Source organism: Apaloderma vittatum, unplaced genomic scaffold (genome assembly GCF_000703405.1).
Source record: "Apaloderma vittatum isolate BGI_N311 unplaced genomic scaffold, ASM70340v1 scaffold15794, whole genome shotgun sequence".
Taxonomy (NCBI): domain Eukaryota; kingdom Metazoa; phylum Chordata; class Aves; order Trogoniformes; family Trogonidae; genus Apaloderma; species Apaloderma vittatum.
In genome coordinates, this window is record NW_009711080.1 from 25895 (window position 1) to 40119 (window position 14225).

Below are 14225 nucleotides of genomic sequence, written 5' to 3' on the forward strand. Positions count from 1 at the left end.
TGTAGGGAAGTTGTGTCATTTATCCTCTAAAACTTCCTTTTTGATAACCTAAAGGATAGGTAAATGTTCACCTTTATAGAATTGCTGAACAGGAAAAAAAGTCAATTGGCATCTCTTTAATTAGACTAAAGACGCCGTAAATACATAAAGCCATTTCTAATCAAGTCACAGAAGGCAAACATGGTGATTATGTCATTCACCTTGTTCACTCTTGGAATGGGACAATCAAAGAGCTTCACTCTTAAGGAGATGCTTTGGTCCAAACCCAAGTAATCGTGGAGTGTCACACGGCATCGAGTGTGGAGCTCTAGGTAGTTGGTTTCATTATTACTCATTTTGATGCAGACAGGAATAGTTGCCCTGCAGTTGAGAGACTTGCACTTTGTTAATTATGAAAACTTTTTTCTAGAACTTGCTGGATTCCAAATCTCTGAAGCTCATAGTAAGCATGACTCTGCACGATCGAACTACAAAATCCCTTTTGCACTTACACAAAAAGAAGAAGCCCCCTAGCATAAGCGCGCAGTTCCAGGTGGGTGACTGTTGGGGTGGCACACACACCCTTATGTCTGAGGGAGGAGCAGTACTGCTGTCAAATGCAACACAAAATACTGGTACCTGAAGAAGAAAAAAATGTTTCTGAATATTTCGTTTCAGACTTCACTGAATAAGTTACTGGAGACACTGGGTAAAGCTGAGCCGTTCTTCATCCGTTGCATCCGCTCCAATGCTGAGAAGGTAAAACTGCCTTGAGAGCTGATCTGACTGCTCAGGACTGGAGTGTTTTAGGCCCGTAATATGTCTCTCGTTCACTGTCTTTATGAAGGTGACGGGTAACTAGGGTGTGAAAACACAACGTGAAGATGCTTTCTCTGCTAGACAGAAACAGGACTCTTCAGGCATTTACGAGTTGTTGACTGCTGATCTTTTTCAGGAAGAGATGCTTTTTGATGAAAGCTTGGTGCTTCAACAGTTAAGGTACACTGGCATGCTAGAAACTGTGCGAATCAGAAGATCCGGCTACAGCGCCAAATATACGTTCCAGGTATGTGAGGAACTGGAAGGGCATTATGCTTCCAGAAACACCTGCTCTTCTTGGAAAAACATGCATCACCTGAATCTTTTGTGTCTGACTTCATATGAAGCTCATGTCCACCTGGCATGAGCTGCAGAGCCTGCAGGGCAACAGCCTGAACTGTTGGGTGAATCCTCTGCTGGTAACTTGTTCTACTTGTTGCCTGAAGGGGAAAGCATTCCGAGTGCTGTGTTGCAAATAAAAGGAATCAGTGCTGCATATTACTGTATCTGTATGTGAATTAGTTTACTATAAAATATTCTGTAGCTTTATGGATCACATACAGGTGATCTTTACCATTAACTGGAGGCTGAACAAAGCCCACATTTTACAGAGTAGGAAAAAATAACTCAGTTTGGAGTGAGAATTAAGTACTTTCAAACCGTTCTAGCTTAGATGTCTTAACTAGATTTCTAAAATAAAGCTGAAACTCTAAACTTGTGGATTGCCTTCGTACTTTGCTCTCTTGCTGTCTCTGCTTTTCACAGGAATTCATAGACCAGTTTCAGGTGTTGCTGCCCAAAAATGCCAGAGCCTCAAGGGAAGACATTCGTGCTTATATGAATAAACTAAATCTGAATGAAAACTACTATCAAATAGGGAAGACCAAGGTCTGTGACACTTTCTGTAAGCCAGTAAGAAATACTGATGTATGCTGCAAAACTTAGTGCAGTTCATGTGCAGGTGTTACTCTTTGGTATATTTTGCATTTACTTTTTGGATGTCCTGTCAGCTGCTGAGGTTTGGTTCGGTATAAGCATTGGTGTTCCAGTTTTTTAGCTTGTGGAGATTGAGCCTCCGCTGGAGATAAGGGTCCTGTTAACTGTTGGTTGATGAACTTTTCTTTACCTGAGCAGGTTTTTATGAAAGAGGCTGAACGGCAAGTACTACAGGATACACTACACAAAGAAGTGATCAGGAAAATCATTCTCCTTCAGAGCTGGCTCAGGATGGTTTTAGAAAGGAGGCGCTTTCTCAGAACACGGCAGGCAGCCCTTGTTTTACAGGTATCTTTGAGAATTGCTGATCTTCTTTTCCTAACAAATGAATGAACCCTCTTAAATAACCCTACCCACCTTCAGATACCTTTGCTTTACTTTGGAAATCTCCCCTCTTAGGCTTGCTGGCGTTCCCGTTGCGTTAGGATGGCGCTGCAGAGGAATAACGCTGCCGTTTACATTCAGTCAGCATGGCGCAGGTACAGGGAGCGAAAATGCTACCTTCAGCAGAAGAGGAGAATTTGTCTTCTGCAAGCCATGGTCAGAGGGCATCTACAGCGTAAGAGGTAAAGGAAGAGGAGCAGTACGATGTGAAAACATGCGTTTTAACCACTTAGCTCCTTGGCTTCACCTGCCAAGCTTAGTTTCTGTGTGATACGTAGAAGTAGTAGACAAAGATAGTTATTACCATATTATACTGCAGTCAGTATCAAATGGCTCATGGTGTGTGCAGGCTGGTTAAGTGCTCAGTGCTTGAGCATTTGTCAGCTGAACTGCACTGCTGCATGCCAGTTCTAGGGAGCAGAGCTCCCGGTAGTCATCTTGGGACTCCTGTGTAGGCTGCACTTAAACAGTTGGGTACTTTGCTTGACCTCTGGGCATTAAATATTTGTGTGTTCATCTTGTAAATTCTTAACAGGTTTCAGAAAATGGCTGCAGAAAAGCAAAAAGCTGAAGAAAAGCAAAGAGAAATTCAGGAAACTCAGGATAGAGAGAATGATACGAGCAAGGACGAGCTCAGCAAGGCAGCAACAGATGAGTTGCCTGTGGAGCACAAGTCAGAGCTGGATCAAGCTGTTGAGGATGGAGGTCAAATTCCAAATGAGCAAGCCGAAAACCTGAGCTCTTCTGAAAAAGCCCCGTTACCCCAGAAGAACATGGCAGAGGGCTCTGAGAAAGTAGCCAACAGCCGGGAGAAAAGAGAATCTCGCCGGCAGAGGGGGCTGGAACACAACGAGTTACAGAATAAGCACGTCCTGCTTTCCTTTGAAGGACCACCTTTACCTTGCTATGAGGAGCAAACGTCTTCTGAAGAAGCCCTGGAAACTGTTCCCGTGTCGAAGAAATCCACAGCACAAGATACTGTTCTTCAAGGAAGCAGCGAGGGAGAGAAAAGTCCAAGTGAAGAACAAGCTCCTTCAGATACATCATCATCAAGCGAGATAAAAGAAAGTAGTTCTGTTCCTGAACAGCCACGAGTATCAGAAGTAGATATCAAGGCTGTTGATAGAGTGAAAACACAAGGGAATCAAAATAACCAGATAAAAGGCAGCCAAAGCTTTAACTGCCCTGAACGGCCGACAAATCTTGCACTGAATCTTCATAATACGCTGTCTGCTACTGGGAGCTTTCGAACTCCAGCTGACTGCTGGGGGGCAGATAAAAGCAGCAAACGTCTTCTTCAGAAGACAAGCAAAGATTTGGATAGTCCCACTTCTTCCCAAATCCAGAGATATGTGGATGACCCAGAGAAGCTAAAGTACAAGAGGGAGAAGTGGAAAGGAAAGAGACAGTCTGATGCTGGTCACAGTGATATGCTGAGTCAGTCTTTGGATGAAAGAACACGTGCGGATAAGTCTCCTCAGGATCAGCTAGGGTAAGGGCAGCTTCCTAATTATTTTGTCTTTTTCAGAAAACGTATCTGTAAGATTTAAAAATAGATGAACTCCTGAGAGCCCGTACACCTGGCCATGCTATGGGAGAACACAGAGCTGGGACCAACTGTGACTTTTTCTTGGCTCCCAGTCCTGCAGCTGTATCTGTATGGGTAGAATGTTTTCAGAAGCTAACAAAAAGTACAAAGCCTGCCTTGCTGAATTAAAGTGGAGAGTCAGGGCTTCAGTTCAAGTAGTGTCTAAAGTTTATTTTCATGTCTTTTGTCCATCGAAAACAAGATTTTAGTGACCTGCAGTTTGCAGGCATCATCCCTCTGATATGGCAGGAAATCTGACACGCTCTTTTTTTTTTTTTTACCTCTCCAGTACATTTTGCATTTAGAAGGGAGTTGCAAGAGTTGATCGTGATTCTCTTCCAGGTGTAACGTTGATATGTGTGTTATTTAAATGGTGGTAAATATTAAGAGACTATAGACTTTTATAAAATATGTATTCTTAAACTAATCTTGTAACATTGCAGAAAGAAGGGGAGTTCATCTTCGTTAAGCGATCTCTCAACACTGATCCAGTGTGTTGCCATGAATCAGGTACCGATGCTGCTGTGCATATTTATACTTAATTATCCTGGTTTATAAATATTAAAGATTTAAGAATAATGGGCTGCACTGTGTTCTATATGCTGGTGTTCCTTTCAGGTTGATTTTTTGGCTTGATATCCATGTAAAAGAAATTGATTAGCAAATATTATATAACAGTTTGAAAACTTGATTCTTAATAAATGCACCGTTGATCAAAACATTAAATATACATGGATCTTGTATTAGTAAGAGCCACTGGGTAAAGTGTTTTGTCTTGATGAAACAAACTTTTTTCCACCGTTTTTTTTCTCAATATGTAGTTTTCTGACTCCTCCTCTCTACCATAGCAATCACCAGATACAATAGAAGAAGAAAAAGGCAACAAGAAATACCCTGTGCCCAAGAAGCCCAGTGACCTCTTACCTACCTCGGATGCCGTCGTTTCCGTGCAGCCGGCGAGTCAGCAAGTAGATGCCAAGTATGTATTCCTCATGTGACTGGCCTGCCTGTAGGAAGATGCAAAAAGGAGCTTTTCCATTGGTACTTGATTTGGGTATCTTGAGCCTGATTGTGTAGAGGCACGTGTTGACATCAGCCACGCGGGTGGCTGCGTTGCTGCTTCGTGTTGATGTAAGCATGGTGTCTGGCCCTGTTGAGGAGCAGATTCTCTGCTTCTTCCATAACACTTATCATTGAAGCTTTTTTTTTTAACTTCAGAACCGCCATACAGGCTCAGATCAAAAGTTCATGTAGCGTGCTGTCATCCAGACCGAGAAATAAGACGCCAAGAGAAATGCTTAAGAACCCAGCAAGCACGTAATATGTACAAATCAAAAAAAATGTCATTCTGTTTCCCTGGCCTGCTCCTCCGGCTTCTGGCATTCTGCAGCTTCAGGGGCTTCCTGAGCCGGAAATGGTGTCTTGGATATGTGATGCGCGGTCTCTGTGGGCGCTGGAGGTAGTGTTCTCATCTAGGACGTGTCGGAATGTCCAGACGTGCTTTCAGACTGCCTTTCCGTTTTTCTGCTGCTCAGTTTTTCTGCAGGTTGGACCTCAGAGGAAATATTCACAAGTGAGGTTAATGTTATTGTCGGCATGAGCTGTACTGTTAAAAGAGCCTCTTCTTGTAGTAGAGCCAGCTTCCATTACTAATGTGACAAACTTGTGTCTGCTTTTATGTTCAGGTCTGCTTTTAAAAGTCCTTTGCGTAGACTTTTGGGGAAAAAGCCAGACAAGAAAATTCCGAAAGAGAGTCCTGATGCGATTGATGAAGGAGATGGCCTCTCCCTTGTATCGTGTGTTCTCTTTCCAGAAACAGGAGGAACCCAGAAAGTTTCAGAAGGTGAATTTCTGTGACTTAATCCTCAACTAATATGCATTTTTTTCTGTAATGTTTTGTATGGAACCAAATTCTGTAGAATTCAGTCACCCTGATATAATATACAAATTAATTCCTTTCCCAGCTTCTTCTGGGCAGCCAAGTCGTCACCAGGCAGGGGAGCGCCATGTGAAAGAGAGCAGTAAAGCAAAGAAGAATCGAACTATAAAGATAAGCAAGATCTCAAGTGTGTCCCAGAATTGGCGAGCTTCCATGGTCCGTGAGATTGCAAACGCCAATGAACTGAAGCATCTTGATGAGTTCCTCCTGAACAAGGTAAAAGGCGCTCAGCTACGATAGAATTTAGGTCTATGTTCACTGTTTGTGTGGCACTTTAAAAACTACTTTTCTAGGTGCAAGTTTAAACCGATTTAAAGCACAGGGGAATTGATTTGATAGCTTGATCAACTCAGGTCTGCATTAAGGCCCTTTCTGTTCCTTCCTTTAAGTCTCTAACTGCATTGTATTACGTTAAATTCTCATCGCCATCATGCTAGTTCTTTGTTTGTTTACAAAAAAGTGGGCAACAGAACTTGTGTTAAAAAACCATGAGTTGTAAGGAAACAGGGAGAGTTCCCTAGAGCTGAACTACCTGACTCTCTCCTATTTTTATCATCATCACAGTGCATTAAGAAGTGTTGGTTTAAATAATTGGGACGGTTATAGGTGACTAAGACCAGCAGCTGAAGCTTAACACTGGTTGGATGTTCCTGTTTTAGTTAAATGTAAGGCGCATGTATTTGCCTTCTAGATCAATGACTTGCGCTCCCAGAAGTCTGGTGTTGAATGTTTGTTTTTTGAAGCCACAGAGAAGTTTAGAGGAAACATCAAAACCATGTACTCTGCTCCTGTAAGTAGTAAGTCTCAATAAAATGAAAAGTTGGTAGATAACAAATAAATGGGGTGTGCAGTTTATGTGCTTGACCCCCATCTTTTTAACAAAGCAATTCGACAATTCTGAGGATAGGATTCAAAGCAGAATGTTGGACTTTAAAAAGACCGTTTTACAATCCTGCTGCAATATTAAGCAGGCTGTTTTGTTTCCGTTTTCTCATTCACTCAGCTGTAACTTATTTTTAGAAATGGATGGATTTTGCTGCCCTCAGCCTCTTAATGTTGCCGTGTTTAAACAGCAACGAGGGGTGCCAGCAGCTTTTCCAGTATTCTTCCAACACTGCCTTGTCCCAGCCAAGTGCCCTTCTGCAGTGCAGTAGGGAAGTGTGCTCACTTGTTTCTGCCACGGGCTGTTACCTTTTGCTTTAATCGGGAGTGTGCTTTCTCACCTCTGAACCTGAACACGTCAAAATATGGAACTGTCTTAATAGTATCCATAAAGACTTGTCTTCTGAATAATATTTTTTCCTTCTCTAGAATGGACAAATCCATGTTGGCTACAAAGATCTAGTGGAAAATTACCAGCTTCTAGTTACAAATCTGGCCAAAAAAAGGGAAGAGAAAGAAGTCAAGCTGGTCTTGAATCTCTTCCAATCCCTTCTGGATGAATTCATCAGGGGATATACAAAAAAAGAGGAATCTGAGCAGCCCAAGGTATAAAACTTACCCTGTTACTAGCTTACAGGATGATTAAACGTTACTCTTCTAGGATAAGGAACCTGTGTTACCTCTCTGTTGCGTTCTTTGTTATTTTAGAAACACTTTCCATACTTGAATCCTGCATATAACAAATTCTGAATGCCAATACACCTTTTTGGAAATGTTCATTATTTTACTGTTAATATTTTCAGAATCTCAGTGTTTGCTCATCTTCTTTGGTGAAAACTTCAGAGTTCTCTGAAGGTTTTAGAGATGGAATTGCTTTGTCATCAGGCAGTGAGCTCAGCTGATTTTTAGGAAGTTGACAGTGTGAGCTCAGACAACCCTCACATTACGCTGAAGCTGCAGTGTAGAGTCCCAAATGTCTGGAGGTGGAGTCTGGGAAACGGAATAGGAAAAAAAGGGAATGGAATGTCTGAATTTCAAAGACTAATGCCAGTTTTATATTTCATTGCAGCAAACCAAAGCCCAGAAGAAGAAACGAAAACAAGATCGTGCAGTAAGTACTTTTCTTTTTGCAGTAATCTAAGTTCTCATCTGTGCTCATGGTATGCAAAGAACACTTCTGAAAGAGCCTGATTTTGTACTGAAGTTCTGTTCTTTTTGCATGCTAAATCACTCGCCTTTACTATCAAGATGTGACCCAATATAAAACTGTTAACCATAAATCAAAGATCCTGCTTATACAGTGACAGGTGGTACTCAAGCATTTTCTTTCTTGTCCATAGCATCTTTTAGAACCTAATGGCTTTCTCAATCACGGGGCTGTTTAATGCAAAACAACTACTAAATATTAATAACAAACTCTCGTTGATGTACTGCGCTGATGAGCCTTAACCAAGGTGGCAAGTCAACTGTGAAATGATGCAGCAAATCCAGTTGCCTTAAGATGGAGTGAAATTTGGTTTCGGCATCAAAGGCATCAGCTGTAATTGTAAGATAAAAGTGAAAAATCTGAGCAAAGGTATTACTTTCTTCTGGTATCCGACCAGATTGAAGAACACAATGGCCATGTATTCACAAACTACCAAGTGAGCATACGGCAATCGTGTGAGCACTGCTCGTCCTACATCTGGCCCATGGAGAAAGCCTGTCTCTGCAGCGGTAAGTGAAAGCTCCTCGCTCCTGCCCCTTAGTTTACACTGTGTGCAGATCGCTTGTAACTTCGGTTGGTACAGGTGAGGCCGAGTGAATAGTACATGCAGGTTATATAAGTGAATAAGATATGATACTTAGCTTTTTGTTTGTAACAATTGCTCCTCTCTCTAGTTTGCAAGTTGACCTGTCACAGGAAGTGCATGTCCAAAATCCAGAGCAACTGTACGTCCTGTGGAAAAAAGGTAAGATCTGGGATGTGGTGCTGTGATACTCCAAGTCATGCGTGCAAAACGCTGCCTTTTGTCCTTAGCAAACAAACAGTGGACTGAATAAAAACTGCTCGAACGTTTAAGTTTGTTTCTCTGCCTGCGCATAGTCAGAGGCAGGCCTTGCAGTTGCAGAACCAGAACATTCTTCTAAAAGGTGATACTCCAGCTAATTTGGGAACTCCTCCTTAAGAGTATGTGTGCTGTGTTGCACAAAGTGTTAAAGAAATCCTTCAATGTGTACTATAAAGTTTCTTTATTGCTGCAGCTCAGAAAATCTGCCTTGTGATCAAAGGCTTGTAGCAAACTAGAATAAAACGCTCAGCTTTTGTTTCTGGAAGCACAAACTAATTGTAGCATGAAACAATGGAATTTTCTAGCCTGGGAACAGGTATTCATAGCGTTTGACCTGTATCAATTCCAGAATGAACAGGATGCAGAACCACGTCATTTTGGAGTGTGTGTGAGTTCCCTGACCAGTGAGAAAAACTCAGTCCCCATTGTCATGGAGAAGTTGCTGGAGTACGTGGAGATGCACGGCCTCTACACAGAAGGCATTTACAGGAAATCGGGGTCAGCAAATCGCATGAAGGAGCTGAAGCAGTTGCTGCAAGCAGGTCAGGCAATGTTGTCCACCCTTTTGATTTCTTTGCATGATACCACTTTTCCCTGCAAGTCTCTTCACGTTTGCAGTGTTTTAAAACTGCCACTTTTACAGTGTTTTAAAAAACCTGCTTTTTGGAGTCCATACAAGCTGTATTATTTGTGTGGACTGGAAAAAGCTGCTTAGTACATGCAAGTGACTATCAGCAGATTTTTTTTTTTTTTCCCCCTTCTGAATTGCCACTTGGATTCTGTGAACAGGAAATTTGAGGGTTCCTAATCTTACTTCTCTGGGGTCCCGTTGTGTACGTCAAAGTAACAAACTGCTCATAATAAAACATTGCTTTTCAGATCCACATTCAGTGAAACTGGAGAATTATCCTATTCATACTATTACGGGGATCCTCAAGCAGTGGCTACGGGAATTACCAGATCCACTAATGACATCTGCGCAGTACAATGATTTTCTCCGAGCTGTAGGTGGGTTTTAGAAATGTTTGAAGCGATGTTCTTTTCTTTACCATAATTATGTCTTTGGGAAAAGAACCTCTGAGATGCTCATGTTGACTAAGCAGCTTCCTTCCAGTACAATTAGAGCAATGATTTTAGATGTTTCACACAAAACACTTCCCAGGGAATTTCTCCCCTAGCTTACTTGACCTTGCTTTAGGATTCCTTTTTTGTAGCACAATGTCATCATACAACTGCCCTTTCTGGAAACAGCAAATGTGTGAGTGGGTTTCCCTTTATACATTTTTTTCTCGTCTCCTTGATGTTCTGGACTAATCTAACTAGACAGATAACTCAAATCTTTAGAGTAATTTAACTTCAGTGGGAGTAATGCACCCTAAATATTGTTGGGAGATCTGGATGTGTCACTTGATTGCACCCAGCAGCAGCATCTGAAAAAGCAGGAAGATTGTAATGCCATGAGGGATAGTTTAACAGGCAGTTATACCAGATGGTAAATGAAATGACAGTGAGACTTCTAAGCATTTAATCTCTCTGTTGCAGACAGTTCAAGACAATGTCAGTAAGTGCTTGGTGCCTTTCCACTAGTGTTGCACAGCAATTAAGATCTTGTGTTTCTCCTCTTGTGCAGAACTACCAGAAAAACAGGAGCAACTCTGTGCCATTTACAGTGTCCTTGAACAGCTTCCACAAGCAAATCATAATACCTTGGAGCGACTCATCTTCCATCTGGTCAAGTAATGAGTTTAATTACTTCATTTGGAGAGAAACTCCATGTGACTTTTTTGAGTCCTTCTTGGAAGCTTTCTAAAGTCTTAAACCCCGTGATTGCCAGCGTGGGGTTGTGCTGCTGGTTTGAAAATGAAAGAATTGAAGTTGATAGTTGTGCTTAAAACTAGACGCATGCTTACTTCTACAGTCTGGTGTATTTGTATAAACCAGTTAAGGGCAGCTTTGAAGACAAGGTAGATCTGAAAGATTTGGTGAGTCACTGAATGCCAGGATTTTTACAGATGGGCACATGGCGACCTGAGGATGTTGGGGTATGTGGTAGGGACCACCTAAGGATTGTAGATGCTTGCACATACGCTAGTCTTGGGAGCAGGTCCTGGTTAAGGGGCTGCTCTTCTCCAAGGAACTTGAGAGTTTCCTGAGTGGCCCTCTGAAAATAGGGAGAAGGGATTTTGAATGAGAATTTTGAACCAGATACATTTTGAGAGGCCACCAAACTAGCTTGACCTGAGTGGCTTCCTGTTCCTTCTTCTGGCGCATGAAAATGTCTGCTTAGCAGATATGAAATAATTTGAAAACTTCTTTGAACTGTTGTACATACTTAGTGCCTAGAGGCCTCCTTACGTGTGATTTGGGAATTCTGGCAAAGTGTTTTGATCAGACTGCTTGTATTCTAGAAAAGTTTGCTTAAAAAAACCCCAACAACTTCTTTTGTTCTGAACATTGCATTTCAGAGTGGCTTTGATAGAAGATGTCAATCGTATGTCACCAAACGCCTTGGCCATTGTTTTTGCTCCGTGCCTGTTACGTTGTCCTGATACCTCTGACCCTTTAACCAGCATGAAGGATGTTTCAAAAACAACCATGTAAGTTTTAGTAGTGCCCAAGCCAGGACAGGCATTTCATCCCAACATGCTTGTCCCCAGAGCTTTAGTAGCATGAGGCTGCTGAATAAACTCTTGCCCTTTTGTCCAGGTGTGTAGAGATGCTCATAAAGGAACAGATAAGGAAGTACAAGATAAAAATGGATGAAATAAATCAGCTGGAAGCAGCTGAAAGCATCGCTTTTCGACGACTCTCGTTGCTTCGGCAGAATACGGTAAGTGTTCAAATGAACCACACTGTCCGGCAGAAAGCATCCCACCAGTTTCTTGGGATGTGCTACTTATTTATCCTGTCCAGCCCATCCAGTAAGATAAGGAAAAGGATTTGAACTTGCCCGAAGCTGTAGGTAGGAGCTAAATGGACAGCTGCGCTGGAGTCTGTCTGATAAGGGAAGGGGGATCTGCTAGTCAAAATCTTCTCTTATGATGAATTGGTAGAACCAAGATTGCCGAGTCTCTCACATGGCAAAGGAATTCCTTCACCCCAGAGATGAGTGGTGGACAAGAATATGCTGCATTCTGTTAAAGCAAAGACACTTTTTTGGGTTTTGTTGTACTGATTGAAACAAACCAAACTCTGATTGGAAGCTGCATATAGTGAATTTGGTCTTCATCTCTCTCTAGCTCTGGCCTGTAAAACTTGGGTTTTCTTCCCCATATGAGGGGATGCTGGTATGTACACTGCCTGTGTTAAGAGTGCATGTTGGTTTCTTTTCTTATGGTACTATTGCATGACTAAAATACTTACTACATGTATTGTAACTTGGTTTTAAATACTCTTTTGAACAACTGAGACTGCATGTGTTGGTGCAACTTTCTCCCCAGACTGCATGCAGGGCTGCTGAGCTGTTCTGTCATGACTCTGGTATTTTAAAGACATTCTAAGTGTATCTTGTATTGAATATAATGCTGTTACTTAAAAGTGACTACTAAAACTAAGCTGACATTGACAAATCAGATTACCATGTTTCAAAAAAGGTAAAAAAATACCCCATAAATCAGGTGAACAGAACCTTTTTTTATTACTTTTAAAAGAACATTTGTATGGATAACTAACAGCTTTCCATCAATTTCATCAGCCTTTCATCTGGTCTGCTCATTTGTCTTCCACCTTGCAACTAGTAGTCAAGACTTGTGGAGCTTCTTTGACCGAGAAGTGTTAAACATCTGTTTCTCTTGCAGAGTAAAAGCTCACAGGTCAAGGGAAATGACAGTGGCAACTCAGAATTGGACTCACTGCATGAAGAGGAGGAAGTTTCTGAAGCTGATAATCGGGAAAAGGAGATCCTCATTGATCGTATACAGTCAATAAAAGAAGAAAAGTAAGTCACCCTTCATCCCTGCCATTTGCAGTTGGAGGTAATACAGATAGTGAGGCAGCATAGCTTTAGTCCAAAATGATCGAGTTCATTTTATTCTATAAGCCTTTATGAAGGTGAAAAGGAAAATATACAAAGGACTAGCTGAGAGAAATACCCTGAGAATTAATACTTAATGACTCTGTGCAGGAAGGTTTACCTCCGAATGCGAGCTGCACGAAGTTGCTGGTAGCAGAGCTGTTGTCCTTCTAGAGCACTACAGTCTGTGTTTCCATGTAGGGAGGATATAACTTACCGGTTACCTGAGCTTGATCAGCGAGGCTCTGATGAGGAAAATGTCGACTCTGAGACCTCAGCAAGCACAGAGAGCCTGCTTGAAGACAGAACAGGGCGGATGGATACCGAAGGTCAGTATTAAGGTAGTGTGTGCTTTTTTTTATTATTCTACATATTTCACTGCATACAGATGCTTCTGTCAAGTTAGATTTTTTTATGCGTGTTTTCAGTATCTAAGTATCTTGTTTCTTTAAAGCAATTATTGGATCACACTGCCATGCTCGGAGCTCCAGTATGCCTGCCAAAGACCTTTGCAAAGTGCCTTCTCTTTTGCAAATCTCTTCAAGTTCTTCTGCATCCTTGGCTTCAAGACGCAGATCGTTTTTAACACTGTCCAAGACTAAAGTGCCCCGTCGAACTCCAGTGATGCCAACAGCAAATATAAAACTTCCTCCCGGGATTTTCAAATGTACAGAATTCCAGGGGGGGATTTCAGCTGACGAGGAGTCTCAAATAACGGTGAGACGCAGGGAGCAGCCAGCGAGGCGAACTGATAAAATCCACTCTGTGTACATTGCACAAGGGTCTGCAGTGGCCCACGCTCAGGAACTCTTGGATGAATATGAACCAACAGCAAAAGTAAAACGGAGGTTTTCGGACCCTTACTCTCCCATTCCCTGTGCGGAGAAGTGAAATCCTTGGGCTGTCTGGACTTTTCTGAAGTTGACTGCAGCTTTGGCTTTAACCCTTTGAAGGCTGTGAACTTGTTCATGTTCTTTCAAGTGGCTGCTGGGAAGGCAGCCTGGAAACGTACAGTACTGTAAGGGTTAAGCAAGGTTGTTTAAAACAAATACTCTTCACTTTAAATTAAAACCCTGCAGAGAAAGTAGAGTGTAAAACCTACGTTGAGTGAAATACATGGTTTTGAGTGTACAGCAAAAACAAGTCCCCTAATTTGCTGCCGTGCCTTTTTCCATTTGCCTTACGATGGACTCTAATGGGACCAACAGCGATTTTGGGTCAATGTGTGTTGCCTTCTTTTTTTTTATGTTTGTATGACAACTTTCTGTGCGGTTTACAGAACTGTTACTGTTGTAATAGCCTTAACTGAGACCAAAATATATAAAAACGTTTATTAATACATTGCACTTTTTAAAAATACACGTGTTTGTTCATCAGTGTCTGTTGCCTAATGAACAATGTCTTTCAAAGGAAGACTTTAATCACAATCATTTTGTCACTACTTGATCAAGCGTGAGGGGCAAGGCCCCGCTGTCACCTCGAGGGGTTTTGATGCTCTTGGAGAAAATGTACAACCCCGCACGGAGCCGTAAAGCTGTGCGGAGCTGCTTCCCCTCACCCCTGGGCCCTGAAACC

At 42.0% G+C, this 14225-nt stretch overlaps 1 protein-coding gene across 1 annotated transcript in view; it reads left to right on the forward strand.

Moving 5' to 3' along the window:
- The window catches only part of MYO9B (myosin IXB), a 31445-nt gene extending 17904 nt beyond the window's left edge, over positions 1 to 13541 (forward strand). The window contains 24 exon segments of the mRNA XM_009867535.1: positions 410 to 532; positions 658 to 738; positions 935 to 1045; positions 1564 to 1686; positions 1933 to 2082; positions 2194 to 2360; positions 2714 to 3670; positions 4210 to 4276; positions 4615 to 4745; positions 5452 to 5609; positions 5731 to 5921; positions 6397 to 6495; positions 7017 to 7193; positions 7657 to 7698; positions 8192 to 8303; positions 8469 to 8539; positions 8988 to 9180; positions 9518 to 9646; positions 10269 to 10374; positions 11104 to 11235; positions 11345 to 11468; positions 12436 to 12575; positions 12852 to 12994; positions 13105 to 13541. Coding sequence (XP_009865837.1) covers positions 410 to 532; positions 658 to 738; positions 935 to 1045; positions 1564 to 1686; positions 1933 to 2082; positions 2194 to 2360; positions 2714 to 3670; positions 4210 to 4276; positions 4615 to 4745; positions 5452 to 5609; positions 5731 to 5921; positions 6397 to 6495; positions 7017 to 7193; positions 7657 to 7698; positions 8192 to 8303; positions 8469 to 8539; positions 8988 to 9180; positions 9518 to 9646; positions 10269 to 10374; positions 11104 to 11235; positions 11345 to 11468; positions 12436 to 12575; positions 12852 to 12994; positions 13105 to 13541 — 4164 coding nt within the window.
- The last annotated feature ends 684 nt before the right edge of the window (positions 13542 to 14225 follow it).